General features: G+C 32.4%; 4 protein-coding genes and 1 pseudogene across 7 annotated transcripts; 2 read left to right on the forward strand and 3 right to left on the reverse strand.

The window, feature by feature from the left end:
- Window positions 1–690: 690 nt before the first annotated feature.
- LOC121231850 (uncharacterized) lies at window positions 691–2,618 on the reverse strand. Of its 2 annotated transcripts, XM_041116729.1 has the most exons (5): window positions 2,326–2,618; window positions 1,970–2,110; window positions 1,610–1,837; window positions 1,183–1,275; window positions 691–946 (listed from the first exon to the last, which is right to left on the reverse strand). In XM_041116729.1, exons 1-5 carry the CDS (start codon window positions 2,444–2,446, stop codon window positions 828–830), a joined length of 702 nt encoding a protein of 233 aa, XP_040972663.1. In that variant the 5' UTR covers window positions 2,447–2,618; the 3' UTR covers window positions 691–827. The 2 variants fall into 2 exon arrangements, with proteins under 2 accessions (XP_040972663.1, XP_040972662.1); XM_041116728.1 differs by lacking the exon at window positions 691–946 and having other exon boundaries at window positions 1,003–1,275.
- Window positions 2,619–6,282: 3,664 nt separating this feature from the next.
- LOC107955405 (protein LOW PSII ACCUMULATION 1, chloroplastic) lies at window positions 6,283–10,602 on the reverse strand. 3 transcript variants are annotated; one of them, XM_041116732.1, is made up of 5 exons: window positions 10,205–10,602; window positions 9,070–9,642; window positions 8,924–8,974; window positions 8,507–8,654; window positions 6,283–6,859 (listed from the first exon to the last, which is right to left on the reverse strand). In XM_041116732.1, exons 1-4 carry the CDS (start codon window positions 10,417–10,419, stop codon window positions 8,513–8,515), a joined length of 981 nt encoding a protein of 326 aa, XP_040972666.1. In that variant the 5' UTR covers window positions 10,420–10,602; the 3' UTR covers window positions 6,283–6,859; window positions 8,507–8,512. The 3 variants fall into 3 exon arrangements, with proteins under 3 accessions (XP_040972666.1, XP_040972665.1, XP_040972664.1); XM_041116731.1 differs by lacking the exon at window positions 6,283–6,859 and adding an exon at window positions 7,745–8,001; XM_041116730.1 differs by lacking the exon at window positions 6,283–6,859 and adding an exon at window positions 8,062–8,365.
- On the forward strand, window positions 6,294–7,421 carry LOC121231852 (photosystem I reaction center subunit IV A, chloroplastic). Its single transcript, XM_041116734.1, has 3 exons — window positions 6,294–6,832; window positions 6,987–7,052; window positions 7,149–7,421. Exons 1-3 carry the CDS (start codon window positions 6,563–6,565, stop codon window positions 7,251–7,253), a joined length of 441 nt encoding a protein of 146 aa, XP_040972668.1. The 5' UTR covers window positions 6,294–6,562; the 3' UTR covers window positions 7,254–7,421.
- A 99-nt stretch (window positions 10,603–10,701) lies between the features above and the next one.
- Window positions 10,702–11,850, forward strand: LOC121231851 (glutathione transferase GST 23-like; annotated as a pseudogene).
- LOC107955407 (monothiol glutaredoxin-S10) lies at window positions 11,709–15,864 on the reverse strand. The gene is made up of 5 exons (XM_041116733.1): window positions 15,477–15,864; window positions 15,253–15,326; window positions 14,039–14,113; window positions 13,504–13,530; window positions 11,709–13,047 (listed from the first exon to the last, which is right to left on the reverse strand). The coding sequence occupies exons 1-5, from the start codon at window positions 15,749–15,751 to the stop codon at window positions 12,971–12,973; spliced, it is 528 nt and encodes a 175-aa protein (XP_040972667.1). The 5' UTR covers window positions 15,752–15,864; the 3' UTR covers window positions 11,709–12,970.
- Window positions 15,865–19,543: the final 3,679 nt, after the last annotated feature.

The raw sequence follows: 19,543 nt of genomic DNA on the forward strand, positions 1-19,543 counted from the left end.
TTCAAAAATTTTCGTGTTTAAAAAAAAATTTACGTGTTTTCACAAATTTTCGTGTTTCACAAATTCTCGTGTTTTCAAAACTCCAGTGTTTCAAAGTTTCCATGTTTTCAAAAATTCTCGCGTTTAAAAAAATTCGTGTTTCAAATATTCTCGCATTTCAATTTTTGTTTTTTAAATCGTGTTTCAAAAATGTCGTGTTTTAAAATTTTCGTGTTTCTAAATTTCCCTGTTTTAAAAATTCCCGTGTTTCAGAAAAAATGTCGTGTTTTAAGAAAATTTCGTTTTTTCTAAAAATTTTCGTGTTTCTAAAATTTTCGTGTTTACAAATTCTCGTGTTTTCAAAAATTCTCGTATTTTAAAAAAAAACTTTCGTTTTAAAAAGAAATACTGCGCTTCAAAATTCTCGTGTTTTTTTTTAAAAAAAAAGGGGTTCTCGTATTTCAATCGGATCACGACTAAATATTAAATGGAACTCGTATTTTTGAAAATTAAGACAACATGCGTTTAACGAGATACCAATTTTGGGCGTCGCGAGGGTGCTAATACCTTCCTCGCGCGTAACCGACTCCCGGACCCTAATTTTCTCTGGATTTTGACGTGGACCTAAAATTGTCTCTTTTTTAGAAAAGTTTAAAAAAATTCTTCTAAAAAAGGATTTTATTTGGTGTCCGATCACACCTAAAAAAGATCGGTGGCGACTCCTCTTTTGTAAATAAAATTTGAAACTTTAATTTTTCAATAATCATTTCAACTAGCGCCCGTGCCGAATTTTTAGGTCGCTACAGTCAGTGCATGATATGAATTGAGAAAATGAAATTAACGTCTGATCATGACAAGTCTAACCCCTTGGAACCGAGTTCCTCTATCTCTGGAAATGAGTTATGAGCCCACTGCAGCAGTTTCTCTCTCTTTCTAGAAAATAATTCTGCTTCATCAGCATAGGACCCTGAAAGTTGAAATTATCTAATTTTATTTCATGAAATGACTTAAATATTCTCAGATTTAGCCAATGACTAATATTCTTTCAGATAGCAGATGATGATTTCATCCCTTTTTTTTCTATATATAGCTTGGAAGACCAAGGTGAAACCAGTATACGGCATTTCCCTACATCCATTTTCCCCTCTTTACCTCCTTTACTTTCGAAACAGAGAATAAAAATATTGACAACAGGATATCTACCTCCTGGTTTCTTGTTGTCACTATGATGCTTTAACCAATCTTCTATGCTAAATATAGGCTCAACGGCTGAAAAGGCATTCTTTAATTTGACCTCTGCTAAAAAAAACAAGAACAGTGGTTACTTGCAAGAAAAAACTTCATAACTTTGGCTTCTTTGGGGACCGGACATGAGAAATTTAACTAAAGAGTTTCAAAAAAAAGGTTGGCAACTTTACAGTTGTACCAGGAACAAAACTTTTATGCCATAGATTAATATATTTACATTAATAAACTGAAAATACAAACTCAGACATAAAGAGGTACAAATGACAAGTCGAAATGATACCTATTGAAGCACAACTACATAGCAGTGGTTTAAAGGTAAAGATAGCAATCAGTGAAGCAAGAGTACAAACAAGAACCAAATAATTTGCTTTACAGTGCACACCTGAGTTATTTACTGCTCTGTCGACTGGCGAGGGGAATGAATCAAAGTTAATAAGTGTCACATTGTTAACGGGCAACGGTGATCTTGAGTCCTTAGAGTTAACTTTTTCAACGGAAAACCGTGATCCCAACTCCTTAGAGCTAGCCTTTCCGGCAGGCAACGGACGATTTATAGTAATTTTGGTCCCCTTTGAGGACTTAGAGATGTTCCTAACTGTTCTGGTCCGCTCTGCCCAGTAAAGAAGAAAATATCATAATTGCATCGTTAAGACAGAAACTAGGAATTAAATGTACTGAACAAAATGAAGGCGATATCAATCAATTTCTGTTAAAGTGAGGACAATATCTGATTTAAACCAACCTACTGCTCTACAACATTCGCCGGAATTCCATTTGTGTGGTTGGTTTTTGATCCTCTGCATTGAATGTGAATCAAATCTTTGGCCCGCATCTTTCTTCAGTTTCTTGAAAAAGGCAAACTCAGAAGTTTTAGGGCCATCAGCTGCATATGAAGAGAATTAAACAGGTAGAAGTAAAAAAGGAAACAAGCAGCTAATCTAAATAAATGCCATAAAATTAGGCAAAACAAACAACTGAAAGAGAATTAAACAGGGCGTGCTCGGATTTAAAGAGATAGAGCCAGCGAAGTTCAAATTAAACTCAATTACGTTTAATAAATGAATAACTGGAAAGGAAAAGAAGGGAGTAAGAGAAAACCTCGATTTGGTAGCGAATCGGGTAGGTTTACGGGGCTCCTAACTTTGGGGAGAGCTGCAGTAGATGAAATTGGTATTGGAGATGGATCTTCGGGGTCAATATCCTGATATCTTCTCTTCATTTTGATCCAAATTCTCCCATTTGTTATTAGATTTCTTGGATGGGGTAAAATAAAAAACCCTAGCTTTTGTTTGAATGAAGATTTAGATCGGGGAACTGAAATTAGTGAGGAACTATGACCGTTGTTTGAGAGGAAAAAAACTGAAAAAGAAACTGAAAGTTTTGGCGCCTAAATGGCGCGTGAGATGGGGCGCACTATAAAACACCAAGTCCAAGATCCTATTCCTAGGCTTGCTTCTTTTTTTTTTTTTTTAACTTCCCGTTATATTATTTTTTTTTAAATTTTTTGGGAATGAAAACTTTCCATTGTTTACCTAATAGTTTAAATATTTTAATTAAGTTTAATTAATTTTATAATTTTTTTCAATAATTTATTAATTTTTTATATTTTTATAATATTTATAATTTTAATAAATTTATATCAATTTTAATATTTTTTTATATTTTTTATAACATTTTACGATTTTTTTAATTTTTTAATAAAAAATTAGATTAAACTAAAATTTATCAAGTGTTAATATTTGATTGATTTGTCTATTTATTTTAATAGTTAATGTGGTCAATGATAAGCATCGTTAATAGAGAGGTTTAATTTATTATTTTAGTTACGATGGAGACTTAAGGTGAGTTTAGATGGGCGGTACGTTTACCTGCGGTTAGTGTAAAAATAGCGGTGGCGGTGAGATTAGATACTGTAGCGATACTATAGCGTGAGACAAAAAGTAAGCTAAATGCACCGCACCGCTGCCCCAAACGAAGCATTAATTGGGTACAAATTTAATTTAACAGTTTAATTGATTTTTTTTGCATTTTTAAGGGTTTTTTTGACATATTAAAAAAAACACTTTTGAATTTAAAAATTATATGTTTAACATTGTTTATACTTTAAAAAGTACTATTTCAAAAAGGTTGAGTATTTGGTACGCTGGTAATATATTTTTTTTTCACAATTAATCTTAAAAAATTGACATGTGTTCTTTTTTTTTTAATTTCTATTTTTAAATATTTCATTATATCCTTACGGGACACTTATTAATTCCTAACATTATTTGCAGAGTCTAAAAACTTCCTCAATAGTGTACCAAATATTTTCCCTTTAAAAAGTGATAAACACAACCTAAATTTGAGAGAATAAAAGAGTTTTTTGGGTTTACTTCCTTTAGAGGTGTTTATGAGACAAGTCAGATTAGTACGAGCCTACCTTATCTATTGTATTAATACCATTTATGATTGCTAATCCCAACTTGATTTAAAATATGGATTTTAAATTTTGTTTAAGTCAACTTATATTCGTAAATGATTAAACCAAACTAATTTAGGAATATATATATATTAAAATATAACTTTTTTTGTTTAATCTATATTTTACTACCATTATATATATAGACCATTTTATTTCTAACTTTGTTTACAGAAATGGGCCATTTTTTTCATTATTTACCAGAATGGGCTTAAAACTACAAAACGCGTCCACGTAGGAGTGTTGTAGGTGGAAATTTCAGCAAATCACGCCCTCGATGGAGCGGTTTTGCCATGCCAGCACAAAACGCGCTGACGTGACAAAATCGCTCCCTCAAGGACACATTTTAGCTCGTGTTTTTTTCTCCAACAATCAATTAAAATTTTGACCGTTGGGGGGTCCAACAGTAATATATATATAAACCCCCTCCTATTTTTTTCACACAACATTTCTTCCAGATTTCTCAAAAAATCTCTCAAATTTCGCCCTAAATTTCTCAAAGTTCTCTTAAATTTATTATTTCCTTTAATTTTTTTTCTAAATTAGTATTAATTTTTTTATAATTGCAAAAATATTTGATCGTTTTATCAATGGCCGGGGAATTAATTTGTCTTGATCATAAACATATTTCCGTTAAATAAATGAAAATGGTAAGGGTTAATTTTAATTTTTTAATATTATTTAATATTTTTTCGTTTATGTAATTTTAATTAATTTTAATTTTATAATTTTTTATAATAGTCTGTAGATCGGGTGTTACAATTTTATATTCGTAATATGACTAATCCTCCATCACCGTTGATAGAAAATTACTTGAGGGAAGCGGGTTTTTGACACATGACCAATATAGGCCGGGGGTACAAGTTGGACCCGGAACTCATCAGTACATTAATAGAGAGGTGGAAACCCGAGACGCACACATTCCATCTTCCATGAGGAGAGTGTACAATCACTTTGGAGGACTTGCAATTACAATTAGGATTGCAAGTTGATGGATCCGTACTCACTGGGTTCGTTCAATCTGCTAATTTGGGAGCCATATGCTAAATCTTTTAGGTGAGATTCTAGATAATATTTACGGAGGTTAGGTCGAGATGGACTGGTTACGAGACACATTCCCGGAGTCAGGGAATGATTCGACTGAAGTAAAAAGAATACGATATGCTCGGGCATACATCATTAAAATGATTTGAGGTTATTTGATACCGAACTTATCAGGAAACCTCATAATCTGAGGTGGCTGTTGAAACTCGTTGATTTTAAAGTAGCTGGCGAACTTAGTTGGGGGTCTACCGAATTGGCAACATTATACTGGGAGATGTGCAGGGCAACGCCACCAAATAAAGTCAAAATTAGAGGTTGCCTATCACTCCTACAATCATGAGCTCAGTTTCGCTTTCCATTTTTACGTCCTCGAATAAATCACCCATAACGAGGTAAAATTGACATTATTTAACATTGTTTATACTTTAAAAAGTACTATTTCAAAAAGGGTGAGTATTTGATACGCTGGTAATATATTTTTTTATTATTTCACAATCAACCTTAAAAAATTGACATGTGTTTCTTTTTTTTTTAATATCTATTTTTAAATATTTTATTATATCCTTACGGGACACTTGTTAATCCCTAACATTATTTGTAGAGTCTAAAAACTTCATCTAGAGTGTACCAAATATTTTGGCTTTAAAAAATGATAAACACAACCTAAATTTGAGAGAATAAAAGAGTTTTTTTGGATTTACCTCATTTAGAAGTGTTTATGAGCCAAGTCGGATTGGTACGAGCCTACCTTATCTATTGTATTAATATCATTTATAATTGTTAAGCCCAACTTGATCCAAAATGTGAGTTTTAAATTTTGTCTAAGTCAACATAAATAATTAAACCAAACTAATTTAAGAATATATATATTAAAATATAATTATTTTTGTTTAATATATATTTTACTACCATTATATATATAAAAAAATATTTTGTTAAATCAAAACACACACAACTTAGTACATTAAGGCATTTATTTGTATTTTTCATGTCATATAAATCACATCATATATATTATAAACTAAATTGATTCGGACTTTGAATATTAAAACTTAAATTACACCCGTCTTTTAAATTAATTTAATTTCTTTTACATAAATTATTTTTTGTATAATATTTTTATTTAAACCTTTAAATTTTAATTTTTTTTTTACTTTTAATTTTTTTAATATCATTTTTTATGGTGTAAAATATATTATATAACATGATAATCCTAAAATGTTAGGTCACCTTATTTTCAGTTATGCATCCACATAATTCAAAATTAAACCCACATACCAATGGCTATTGATTTCAATATTTAACTTTTGAAATTCCAGAAATAATAAATAAAAAGTATAATAATTTATTCAACTGTTCAACTTAAAAAAAATATTTTAGTTTTTTATTTAATTTTTCATATTTTTAGTTTTTAAATTTGTACTTTTTATCAAATCACCTCAAAATAAAAGAAAAAATTAGTATTGTTTCTCTTTGCTGATGTGTCAGTTAAATTAATGAAATAGTGGTTTAAAAATTTTTTAAAAAAAAAGACTAAATATTCAAATATATCATTCAGAACAATGAAGATTTGCATAATTTTATCAAATGTTAATTTGTTTATCATTTTTTTTTTGTTCATCAAGTATTTATCAGATTGTGAGGATGACTTCTAAAGACAATGTACAAGCAAAAGAGATATGGTGCATAGGTGGCAGCTCCCTAGTGGAGGAAACGATTTAGTCCACTTTCTCAAGATGAGATAATCCTGGGAAAATCCAAATTTCCCTTCCACAATTTTTCTGCCACACTATCCCTTTGTTACAGACACAGAAAAGATCAGAGCGTGGAGACATGGTTAGCTGCTGCAACATGGCATCGGCTGCTTCAGGTTTCTTGCTAACACCCAATGTTTCTGCAGGGACTTCTAAGACCAACAACAACAACATGGTGTTTTTCCCATCCAAGACCAACAACACCTCAAGGCTTGTTGTGAGGGCAGCTGATGAGGAGGCTTCACCACCACCACCCTCTCCAACCCCAGCAACCACCACTGCACCACCTGAAGGGGGTGAAGCTCCTAAGCCTAAGCCACCACCAATAGGACCAAAAAGAGGCACCAAGGTTAGCTCCCTCACATGTAGAATATATCTGCAGAGATGATGTAGGGAAAATAAGTAAACATAAATCACTCTCTGTTAAGCTTTGATCATTAAACAGGGAATCAAAATTGTTACTATGAACAAAAAGTTTGATGAAATGATGTTCGATATGATAGGTGAAGATTCTTAGGAGGGAGTCCTACTGGTACAACAGCTATGGATCAGTTGTTACAGTTGACCAGGTCACTCTTTCTCTCTTTCTTCTTCCAGCTCCATTTGCATGCATGCATGCATGTATGAAGGAACTATGGATCTAATTTTGTTTCCATTTGGTGCAGGATCCCAAGACTCGGTACCCAGTTGTGGTTCGATTCAACAAAGTTAATTACGCCAATGTATCTACCAACAACTACGCATTGGATGAGATTGAAGAAGTTAAATGAGTCACTGTTTCATTTTGTAATAATTTTGGGTTTCAATGATCCTATGGCTAATATATATATCGTCTTCCCCCTCTATCTGGCTTTGAGCTTGTTTCTACCAAAAACGACGTGTACAATACTATCATCTTTCTCTTTATTTCTCTCATTTATTAATGCCTTACTTTCCTATGTTATGTTTCAACACATCAGTGACAAAATTGGTGATCATCTGATAAAACCCTGAAAGGTTCTTTCGGTGTTATACTGTTTTTTGTTGCAGTTCAAAACAGTGTCTGGATCCAATTGTGCTACAAGTGTAAAAGAATAGAGCACCTTCCAGACTCATTTTGAGTGTACCTTTGATGCTAAACAATGTTTGAAAAATATAATTCCTGTTCGGGTCGACGTTTTATGCATAAAATTGATAAAAACCCCCTGTCAGACTCGTTTTTATCATCTTAACAGCCGAGCTTCCTCCGAAGGGCATAACTGTTTTTTGAGATCAATTAAGATTTCGAAACAAAAGACCTTCTACTTCCATATACATGAATCATTTAGCAAAAAGGTTCATTCACGACATAACATGATGTTACCATAGCTACCAACAAGTTACTGCATACAGTATTGGTTCCTCTTGGTTTCTCATTCTGATTGCTTCCGACAGAATGATAACTGAATCGAGGTATCATAGACGACAAGATTAAAAAGTATGTATCTGTAGATAAATAATGTTGTTTTGGGATACAGATAGGGCAGAACCCTGTAAGATCTGCAATAGAACATGAGCAGCAACATAAGATGAGACCATATATATGTGTATGTATTCAGCTTGAAGCAAATTCCTGTTTTTTCATTTTGTTGTTGGACATAGGAAAAATGTAACATTCAGAAATACATAACCTCTTGTTTCCTTCTGTTTTGCATAGTTTTACAAGAAGAAAACCGGTCCTGGTGATGATAGGCGTTGTTACAACTAAACTCAGTAATTAAAGGAGGCAGAAATGATAACATTCAGATTATACTGCACAATATTTCATTGTTTTAGGAACAAGAATCCATAATGTCCCCTTCTTATATTCCCTTACCCTGGCATTGTTTCACCATCTCATTCCATGTAGATGAAAACTTCATTTCTAAACAAGAAAATAAACCCGAATACTCTTTACAGCATTTGATTATAATATGAAACATATATATATGTAAAATAAAGAATAAATTAGTACATACTGCAACTTAATGTGAAAACCTATAAACATATAGAAAGGTAAACTAACCTTCCTTCAAAGAACTCTGCCATCCATTCCATCAAGAAGACCTGACCATAGTCCCTTTACCGGTGGCAACTGAGCAACAAGAGCATTCCAAGGAGGGTAACCAACACCACTTCCACGTACACGACCATCCAAGCGCAGAGATAAATAACTATATAATGAACACCACATAAGTAAATTTCACTAACATGGGGATTTCTATTGACGATTTTCTAAGCATTTGTTCTGTAGTTATCAGTTCAAGTTTATAGTTTGCTCGTTTCCAAGGTTGTCTAGAGGTGCAAGGGAAATGATTGATAAACACCTAAAAGTAAGGTCATAAGTGAAGAAGTATTCATTTGTAAGGTCTAAGAAGGCATGTCTCTTTATATTCCAGGATTTACGAATGAGAAAAAGATGGTAAGGGGGAGGAATCCTTACACAGGAGATTCAGGGGAAATGCCAGCCAGTTTCTTTTGTTCATCCAACCACCTGTATATAAAGTTCAAACAAAGATATATCAGATAAGACAGAGAGAACATGAAAACTGCCAAATAAAATGATCATTGCTTTGCTCGGAATCTTACTCGGTCCACTCAGAAACATAAACCGGGGCCAGTTGCCAAAGCCTCTTTCTTTTCTCAGTGATCTCTTTCATGTCTTCACTCTCATCAAAGTCGAGACTAGGTGAGTTTCCATCTGTAGCGAAAGGAACCACCAGCACTCCTCTTTCGAGAAGACTCTCAGTGAATGGCTCACTAAGTTTAAATGACTCTAGGATAAACGATGCAGGGCCAAAACATATTACAAGACGAGCAATTCCTCTCAAACTGCTAACTGAAATGATCTTATTTTGATTCACTCGGAGCTTAAGATTGGAAAGGCTTTCTTCTCTTGAGAGTCTGGCTAGTTGCGCATTCTTAGCAGTGTTCTCCCTGAAATACAGAAATGCAAAGATAGATACTGCTCCAATGTCTATGCCAAGACCTGTTAAAATATCGGGAACTTCGGATGATCTTGCAGGATTGGTTAGAGAAGCAATTAACTGCGTGGTGGCTATTAATCCTCCCAAGGAACCACTCGCAATGAATGCGAGGTAAAAGAACATACGCACAGACCGAAAGGGAGACAGAACTTCACTCCTTATCTTGGCTGAAGAACTGAGAACACGTACAGTTATTAACAAGCCTCACTTGAAAAATAAAATTAAAAGCATTCAATAAAAAGAAATCAAGTAAAAAATTAGCCACTGAAACTCCATCATGGTGCATCTAAATCCATTGGACTCACCAACTCATTTTAGGAAGAAATGTGTAAAACCAAGCTATCATAAAGTCTTATCAGACATCAATGCAAAAGCTAAAATCAATCTCATCTTAATAATCATCAACATGTGACAAAAGACTCGTGTTCAAGACCTCAATTTACACTAGTCTCGAGTTAGATCCTTAGACAACCCCTATCCCTACTCCTTATTAGAAAATAATCTTCAACATTCCCTTGTTCCATATCCTCCTCTCCCTCCCTAACACCCCATTTTCAGTAACATCTTAAGCTCCAAAAGTCTAATATTCTCAGATTCAATTGAAGAAAAAAAATTTGCATCAAAATTCTCTCAACGGATTTCGAAGAAGAATCTCCAAAACCCATAAATATGAGTACAAAATCAGAAGAAATTAAAAAGAAATACAATTAATGAGAGAGAACTGAGAAGAAGAATACCTAACTTGTGAGGAGGAAGAAGGCTTATTAGCAGCTGAGCAAACGATGGTAGGGGAGACTGAGACTGATGATGGCTTTGCATGAAATCTTGTACTTATATTAGACAGTGCATTCTTTCTATAAACGGGGTTTTGGAAGCAAAATCTGAAACTACTATACTTTTGTCTAAGGTTTGAGGGGCCAATAATGTAACAAAATTGTGCCATGGAAGCCATGGCCAGACAGCAACCTGGAACTTGGGGGGAGTTCTGTTGGTTTGGTTCGTTACATTCATTTCTTACAGTTAAACACTGGCGTTTCTTGGAGAGATGTGATCAATAAACTGCCACGCTCACCAGTTGTTGTCTCTGAGTTGCCCAATTGTCTTTTTGGGTCTCGTTTTTTAGACCCTAACCAAAATATTTTGGACCCTTTATTTCGACCAGGACCAGAACCAGGATGGACCTATTTAGAATATTAACAGTGCTAAATTCTGAGTTATAGCCCATTTTCATGGAAGCTTCAGCGAAGTTGCAGCATTGACTAGTCTTTGTTACGTAGGGAAATGTCATATCTTAGAAAGTCTTTGGTCATCTAAGAAATTTTCAAGCCAAAAACTTGGACCAAAAGTCTATACATATGCGAACATTGCCATGGCAGGGAAGCAAAAACATACAAGAGTAAAAAATCAATTGAAAATGGGAGAATTGAAGGTTTTAGGGTCTTGGTCGAGTCCATATGGATTGAGGGTACAATGGGCTCTGGGACTGAAGAGTGTGGAGTACGAATACATAGATGAAGATTTATTAAACAAGAGTGAGATGCTATTGAAATATAACCCAGTTCATAAGAAGATCCCAGTTCTTGTTCATAATGGGAAAGCAATTGCAGAATCGGCTGTTATTCTCGAATACATCGAGGAGACATGGCCTCAGCAGCATCCTTTGCTTCCTAAGGATCCTTATGAAAGGGCTATGGTACGGTTCTGGATCAACTTCCTCGACAACAAGGATAAGGTAAATTAATTTAACTGCATAAATCAACTGAATTAAAATCCGGGTTTATGTTATTATTCATGCTTGTACAGTTGATAATGTGAATTTCAAATGAAAAATTGCAGGTAGCTCCATTCATAACATTCTTCTTTGGGGTTGGGGAGGAACACAAGAAGGCAGTAAAGGAAGCAAAGGAGTTACTAAAGTAGTATGAAGAACAAGTGCTTGGGGAGAAGAAATATTTTGGTGGTGAAGAAATAGGGATGTTAGATTTGGCCATGGGGTGGATGACCTATTTTGGAGTCATTGAAGAAATAGTTGATGTCAAAATATTGGACGCAGAGACCTTCCCTCGATTGCATGCATGGATTCAGAATTTCAGGGCCCATCCTGTGATAAAAAACAACCTTCCGGATCATGATCGACTGCTGCAAAATTACACAGAGAAAAGACAAAGGTTTCTTGCATATTCACCACACACAGAAAATGCTTAAATTCCTAGTATTATATTCTATTTGTATGGCTATATATAAGCCACTTTTTTTTTTTTTGGCTTTCTTTTGCTTGTTGAAGCTGATAAACTCTTTTTTTATGCAAGTTTGATTATTATTGTGACAAAATTAAGCTTGGGACGATTGATATTAAGGCTATAAATGAATTCCGCTTGAACAATCAAATTTTTATTCATGTTCGTTCAATTAGTTTATTTGTGATCCATTCATGTTTAATAAGAATTTCTTTTTTGTATGAAATTATTAGTTAATATTTTTTTGAGAAATCAAAGTATTTTTCATGTCCATTGTATGATCCATAGAGATTAATTTTTTTCAAAGTTCATGATTGACCCTCCCAACAATGTCGCATTCAAGGTTCGAACTTGTGTAAACATATAATTGAACATACCACGAACAATTTTCATAAATAACAAAGAAACAAACAATCAAACATAAATAAATTTTATCATGAACTATATATCGAACGCTCAATTCATTTATTCACATTTGCTTTATGAACTGTTTCTTCAAGTGTGCTTGCAGGAACTGGGGATTTCAATAAGGATGTGTGAGAAATTTCATTTGATACTATTTCCATGCCTAATTTTGGTGGACAATGTGTAACATTGAGGCATTTGAGGTAAATATAGACGATGACAATAATGGAAAACAAGCCCACTAGCACCAAGTTTTCCATTGGTAACATCCAAACAGAACATTTAAAACCCATTCTACATGAAATACAGGCACATAAAATCACGGCATCCTCGACCTTTAAACCTTCCCCGGTTTCTATCCTACAAGGCAATGATCATGTATTATCTTTCTACGTTCGGAAAATCCTAACCTAAAACATTTTTATCTGTCATCAGAAGAGAAGAACCCATCAATTCTTTTCTTAAGAAAGGAGGAAAAAACTAATTAAATCTTTTAGCACAATAAATTCTAAAAGTAACCATTTACAATTAAAACAGTACCTTAACAATGCTACCAAGTACTTGTAAACTGCAGTCTGCAACATTATTTTCGATTCATTTCTTCTTTTCCAGGAACTCATGAATCACTAAATCCTACCGGTTAAGAATTTGGTCATATTATCAAACATGGTTCACATGGGATAACATGCAACGGTTTCATACTTTTAGCATCTAGTTTGAATAAGGAGATTTTAAACAATTAACTTATGGGGTTCTGAAGTAAATAAATATAATAGAATGGAACATATCTGCTTAAAGAGAAGGAAAATGGCGAGCCTTGTAATAGGATCTGAAGTTTGCCACAGGATCATATCAAATGAGCTAGTTTTCCTTACTTTTAGCGGTAGCTTCTGACAGCAAAGGTTCCAGTTCTCCTCTACGATATAGTTTGACAGTATCTGCAGCAGAACATGAAGCATCAATAGCTGAAGATCTATTCACTCAAATTCTACAACAAAGTGTCTCTTACTCCAAAGAAACCCAAGTTACTCGAACAGAAAGAAATGAAAAAAAAAAAAAAAACCTCTAAGGTCACTTCAAGAATCATGTTGTACATCCAATTTTAAGAGACAATGATTAGAGAATTTACTTTTGACTAAAACCAAAGACAAAGATTAGAAAACTTGAAAGATTCTTTTTCCCCACTGGATGGCAGGAATGAAAGAATCACAAAATTCCGAGTACCATAAAATGGTGTATGACATTATTAGGAAATGTCTAGAGTTTAACGTCTTATTTTGGAATCTATTTATGTCAATTCATTTAGCAGTTAGACAAATTCCAGGCTATTAAAAGACGCAGCAGGGCCTCATTTTAAAGAATGTATCATTCAAGAGAAGAAAAAGCATGAATACCTGTACAGCCACCGATGTGTTTACCCCCTGTGCAAAGCAGATACAGAATTAGAGCATCAGTTATACTTTTATAACCAAGGAAAATTGCTGACTGTTATTTCACAGGTTACTTTAAACAAAGTTCCTAAGGTTGGAGTTCAAAAGTATCACAAAGCAGGCAATGAGCACGATAATTTTTCCTGTCACTGCAACTTCTTTTAGAATCATAACAAAAAAAAGCGCTGTTGTTTCATAAGTGATTCTTTTAACCAGAACTTGAACCGGAAAAAAAAGAAGCCATTAACAGATAAGCCAAGTGCAAAGTCATGATGCTCAAACTGGTTTTCTTATTAAGCTATGACCGACTTCTGTTCTGTTGGTAAGAACAACCTGACAAGACAGCCTTCTACTTCATCCTTTCATGGATAGTAAACATTAAAGATAATAAATGGACTGGTAAGGGCTTTATACATATAAAAGCAATAAGCCATGCATACTGTTTTACAGTCAAGGGAGTTCTATATCTGTTAGGTAAATGCTAATTCAAGAAACTTACCAATAAAAACATTTGGGACAGTGTGTTGCCCAGTAAGCCGCTCCAGCAACTTCTGCACTTGAGGCCCTTGGGCACCTGAAAAAGATAGAACTCTTTAACAAGCAAGATCAATATTACGATGTAAAGTAATTGACTGCGTGGTCCAATTTGAGATATTAAACTTCATTCACAAATTCTGTTGAATTTGAAGAATAGAAGCATGAATTACAACCCAGAAACAACATTCTTTTGAATAAGATAAATGTTATATAAACTCAATTTCCAGCTTTCCAACCACTTTTTCCAAGAGAAAGTATCACATGGTGATAAGTGATCAATTTTTACTTACTGTTATGATTTCAAAGAGGTTACAAATCTGAGACTTTCATAATTTCAATGGGTTTTAGAAGCACAACGAAGAACTACAAGACACTCAATTTTCATTATAACTTCACCTATATGGTGAACTTAGCCTCTGGAAGACCTTAGCGTTCTTCATTATTTGTTTCTTAATTTAAGTAGAAAATAGACCAAACTTTCAAAGTTGATATTTTCTAGATTCACATTATTCATCCTCATTGCATTCAACATCTCAGCCTCAGGTTACCAGTCAACTTGGCTGAGGCCAAACAGGTAGAAGCAAGAGGGCACACTCACAAGGACTCTTCAAATGAAACGTCCAGCCATCTTCACTGAATCACATTTATTAAGACAAATGCATTTCTAAACTGTATGGAAATTTCAAATGCAGCAAGAAATCAAAAAGCACTCTTTATCATCATTGATCAATCCAATGAAGTTACAAAAAATTAAAAACAAGGTCAAGGTGAACCAAAATAGCGTCTTTAATGACCGGGGTTCAGACGTCTCCTCACATCACCACAAGTCACCTAGCGTATGCTTAGGTAAAAAAAACTGTCTTCTTTGGATACAACCCTCAAAGTTTTATCATCCGACTGCCCTCCCTCAATATGAACCAAAGTAGGTGCACCTTTGGGTAACAAAGGTGGGCCTATAGGTGCCAAAAAGGAAATATGTTTCCTTTGATGTAATTGATGCAAGGGTAGGCGTGGTGAGTGGTGACAACCAAAACTCGGTATATGCAGTGATGTGGAGAGAGTCTAGGGTCATTATAGTATCTCTACAACATTTGGTAATATTGAGTAACCTAAGGGGAAACACACATTTTATAGCATAAACATAACAAGAGCAAAAATTCTGAAGAAAAGACTAACCCATTTCATCCAATTCAATAACCAAAGGCTCCACACCAAGTTTCTTGAACAATGATTTCACCTCTGAAGAATACCTGCAAACAAGGAAAACATTAAAAAAAAACCCAACTCAAATCTCTCTAAAAAAAAAAACGATTCACACAAGAATTCAACAAATTTATTTAATATTTCAAAAAAAAAAAGAACAGATGAAACTCAGGAGATTAATCGATATTTGAACTCACGAGCACCAAGACTTAGAGTATACAACAACTGGGTTACTAGCCACGGTCTTCTTAACACTCTCCTCAAGCCTTGACCCAAATGAAGAACCCATGCTTCGCACCAACATGGGTTTACATTGCTTCCTGGAGACATGGATGCCCAAACTGAAGCTGGTCGATGTTGAAGCTCTGTTGCTTTGAATACGAAGAAATTCGTTGCAAGGAAGGTGTGAGAAAGAGGCAGGACGGTCTAGAGGAACATAGCTGAGGTTTGGCAGATGAGATGTAATTGCCATGGTATTTTTTTTTTTCCTTTCTGGTTATTTGGGTTGTTGAGATTGATCTGGTGTCGTGTGTTTCAGCAGCTATTTTTGGAATTTTACTCTGTCCTTTCGTTATTATTGTTTTCAGGTTGTGTGGGCTGGGCTTTCGGCTTTGCTTGCTCATTCTCGCAAACCAAACTTTTACTTCTTTTTTGAGACTTGAGCCTTAAGTAGCCTTCTTTTCCTTTTTTTTTTAAAGGTAATTTTTTATGGGTTAATATTTGGTATATGGAAAATATTTTTTTTATTTTATAAGTAATTTTTTAAAAAAATTTTAGTTGGTATAATGAATTTTTTAATCCTCAAATTTAAAAAATATATTTTAACTTTTTATTTAATTTTTTTATTTTTTAACCCTTAAATTCACTTTTTTTTTTGTTAATCACTCAAAATAAGTTGAAAAAGTTAATATTTTTAACTTTGTTGATGTTGCATACATGTGGATTGTCACATGATGACACTCCAGCATCTAATTAATTTTTTAAAATTTAAAATTTCAAAAAAAAATATAAAACTTTTTTTAAAAATAAAAATATTCTTAAATAATTTTAATTTTTTTAAAAATTAATTAAATGCTTATGTGTCATCTGCATAGAAAACCACGTGTATGCTACATTAGCAAAGTTAACAAATGTTAACTTTTTCATCTATTTTGGGGTAATTTGATAAAAAATGCAAGTTTAAGGGCTAAAACTGATAAAAAAATTAAATAGAGGGCTAAATAATTTTTTTTTGTAAAGTTAGAGGATCAAAAAAGTCTTTACTCCTATTTTTTTAATATTTTACTATACCACGGTTATTAACCCCTAGCCCTATTTGTAGAGTTTAAAAATTCTATTGATAGCCTACTACATATTTTCCTTATTCTTATTTGAGGACGGTTAAGGATAAAATTCAAGATTTTAAATAATATTAAAATGATTTTAAGAAATTAGTTGTTCAAACATTTATTAACATTTTTATATTTTTAAGAGCGCAAACTAATATTTTATATATATTATCACTAAATTAATTCTCCTTAATAATACTTTACTCGTTTAACCAATAATAGTAAGGTGAGATCTAAGATTTATGATTTGAGACTTAAGATTTTAGAGTTTAGAATTTTAAAATTTAAGGCTTAAAATTTATGTTTGGGTTTATGATAGGTATTGTAATTTAAGATCTAGGGTTTTAAGATTTTAAAGATGCAAGGTTTAATATTGGATCAAGATTAAAGATTAGTGTTAGGTTATAAGGTTTTTGGCTTCAGGTTCTTTTATTGGGTGAATAATGTAAAATTTTGGTTTTTGATATTTAAGGTTTGTGATTTTAAGGTTTAGATTTTAAAATTCTAAAATTTAGGGTTTAGTGTTATGTTAGGATTTATGGTTAAAATTACGATTAAGATGTAATTTTAAGGGTTAACATTCAATTATTAGGTGAAGAATTTAAGATTTTGGTTTTTAAGGCTTAAGTCTTATGATTTTAGGTTTTAAGATTTATGATCATATAGATTTTAGGTTTAGGGTTTTTAACTTTGTGTTGGGTTAAGATTTAGGGTTTTAAGTTTAAGATTAGTGGTATGATGTATAACTTAGGGGTATGAGTTTGTAACTTTAAGGTTTAGTGCTTTGGTTGAATTTATGGTTCATGTTTTTGTATTTAGGGTTTAAATTTAGAATTTATTGTTTTATATTTATGTCTAGTGTTTGGATTTAAGATTTACAATTTTGGATTTAGAGTTTGTGATTTTAAGGTTGAGGGTGTTGGGATTTAGGATTTATTGTTTATGAGTTTATAGTTTGGGTTTTTAGATTTAGGGTTTTGTTTTGAATAATAATTTTTGAGTTTAAGGTTTAGGATTAATATTAAAATATAATATTTGGAGTTTAGGTTTAGGGTTTTGGTAGAGTATTTAATATATTAGTTTTTGGTATTTAAGGTTTGTGTTTTCAGTGTTTAGAGTTTTGGCTTTATGTTTTAGTTAGGACTTGATGTTTAGATTTAAGGATTGGTTTAATGTTTAAGGGTTTATGTTTAAAATTTAGAGTTTTGATTTTTATGGTTTGGTGTTTTAGATTTATTCTTCAATATTTAGTATTTAGTATTATGGTAGGTTTAGGTTTTTTGGGTGTAGGGTTTATGTTTATAATGGATGGTTTTTGGTTTTTAAATTTTTGGGTTTAGTTTTAGTTCATGGCACATGATTTATGATTTTGGGGTTTAATATTTAAATGTTTATCACAATGTTTGAATTCTAGACTTTTAGATTTAGGGTTTAAGATTTTAAAGTTTAGTTGTTGTCAGATGTCTTGTCATATCTTTGTCCGTACATGGATGCCTTGAATTTTTATTTACCGTCGATCTTGAAAGTCTGCTTGAAAGTCTTCTTGACTTTTCACGTGGTCTTTGTTTTGTCTTTATCCTTCTTGGATGTTGTCCAAGTTCCACGTTTTTATTTCATCCAAGTGTTTTTTATCTTCTTTGACTGCTGATAAATAAGGACTATCAATCTTTCTTTGAATAATCCAAATTTGATATGGTTGATAAAATCGCTCTTTTTCAGCAATACCAATAAGACTACTTATTTGGATATAAAAATAGTAATAAAAATCATCTTATTAGTTCTTCGTTTTTTTGCTGTTTTAGCTTTTAAAATACATCCCCAATAATTTTGTGATGCATCAGTTTCTAAAATTAATTTATCACCTTGTTTTGGTAAATAGACTTTTGGGGTATAATTTATTTCTGATTTTAATCTCTGTATAAACAGCTTTTAATAATAAATCATGTGCTTCATTTTCTTTAGTTGTTTTTTCAACTAAGAATTGTGAGAATTTTGTAAGAGCTCGTCTAAAATTTGCTCTTTGTTCTAGAATATGGGTTTTCCATATTTCATTAATCTATTTATAAATTTCACTTGATAGGCCTAGATTATAAAAATCTTTTATCTCTGGAATTTGTTGTTGTTTCAACAAATTTTCTGCTCCTTTTATAACTTCAGAATAACTAGCTTAACAGAAATCCCATTATTTACTAAAGAAAAAATTGAGAGAATTAAAAAGAAATATCCTCAAGTTAGATATATACATTTAGGTATAATTATGATAACAATTAGAGCTTTATTCAGGAAAGGACATGATATACCCATAATAGCGGTTTTATTAGATAAAAGATTTGAAAACCCAATAAAAGCACTTATTGGTGGTATTCAGTCTAATTTACACACTGGTGTAATAGGATTTAAACTATATCATCATTTACCATTTTCTATAGATAAAAATCTAGTAATATTATCAACAGAAAAAACTTCTGTAGAAATACCTTTAATAGAAAACCATAAATTTATATGTGATAAAGGATTTAAACCAATAAGAAAAGAACATATTAAACAACTAGAAACAAATCATTGGTTGTTTAAAATTCTAGAAAATAATTTTAGTGAAGAACCATTAAAATTATGGGAAAATAATCCAAGATATTGTGAAATAAAATTAAAGAATCCTAATAAAATAATTAGAATCAAACCTATGATCTATACTAAACAAGATATAGATGAATTTGATATACAAATCAAAGAATTACTAGAAAAAGGATTAATAGAAAAAACTAATAGTCCACACTCGAGTCCAGCTTTTATGGTAAGAAACCATGCTGAAATAAAAAGAGAAAAAGCTAGAATGGTAATTAATTATAAAATACTAAACCTAAATGTATATATTATGAATAAAATATTGAATTTAGTGGTAGTTTATATATTTATATAAACTCATTAATTATTTT

Source organism: Gossypium hirsutum, chromosome A07, assembly GCF_007990345.1.
Source record: "Gossypium hirsutum isolate 1008001.06 chromosome A07, Gossypium_hirsutum_v2.1, whole genome shotgun sequence".
NCBI classification, from domain to species: domain Eukaryota; kingdom Viridiplantae; phylum Streptophyta; class Magnoliopsida; order Malvales; family Malvaceae; genus Gossypium; species Gossypium hirsutum.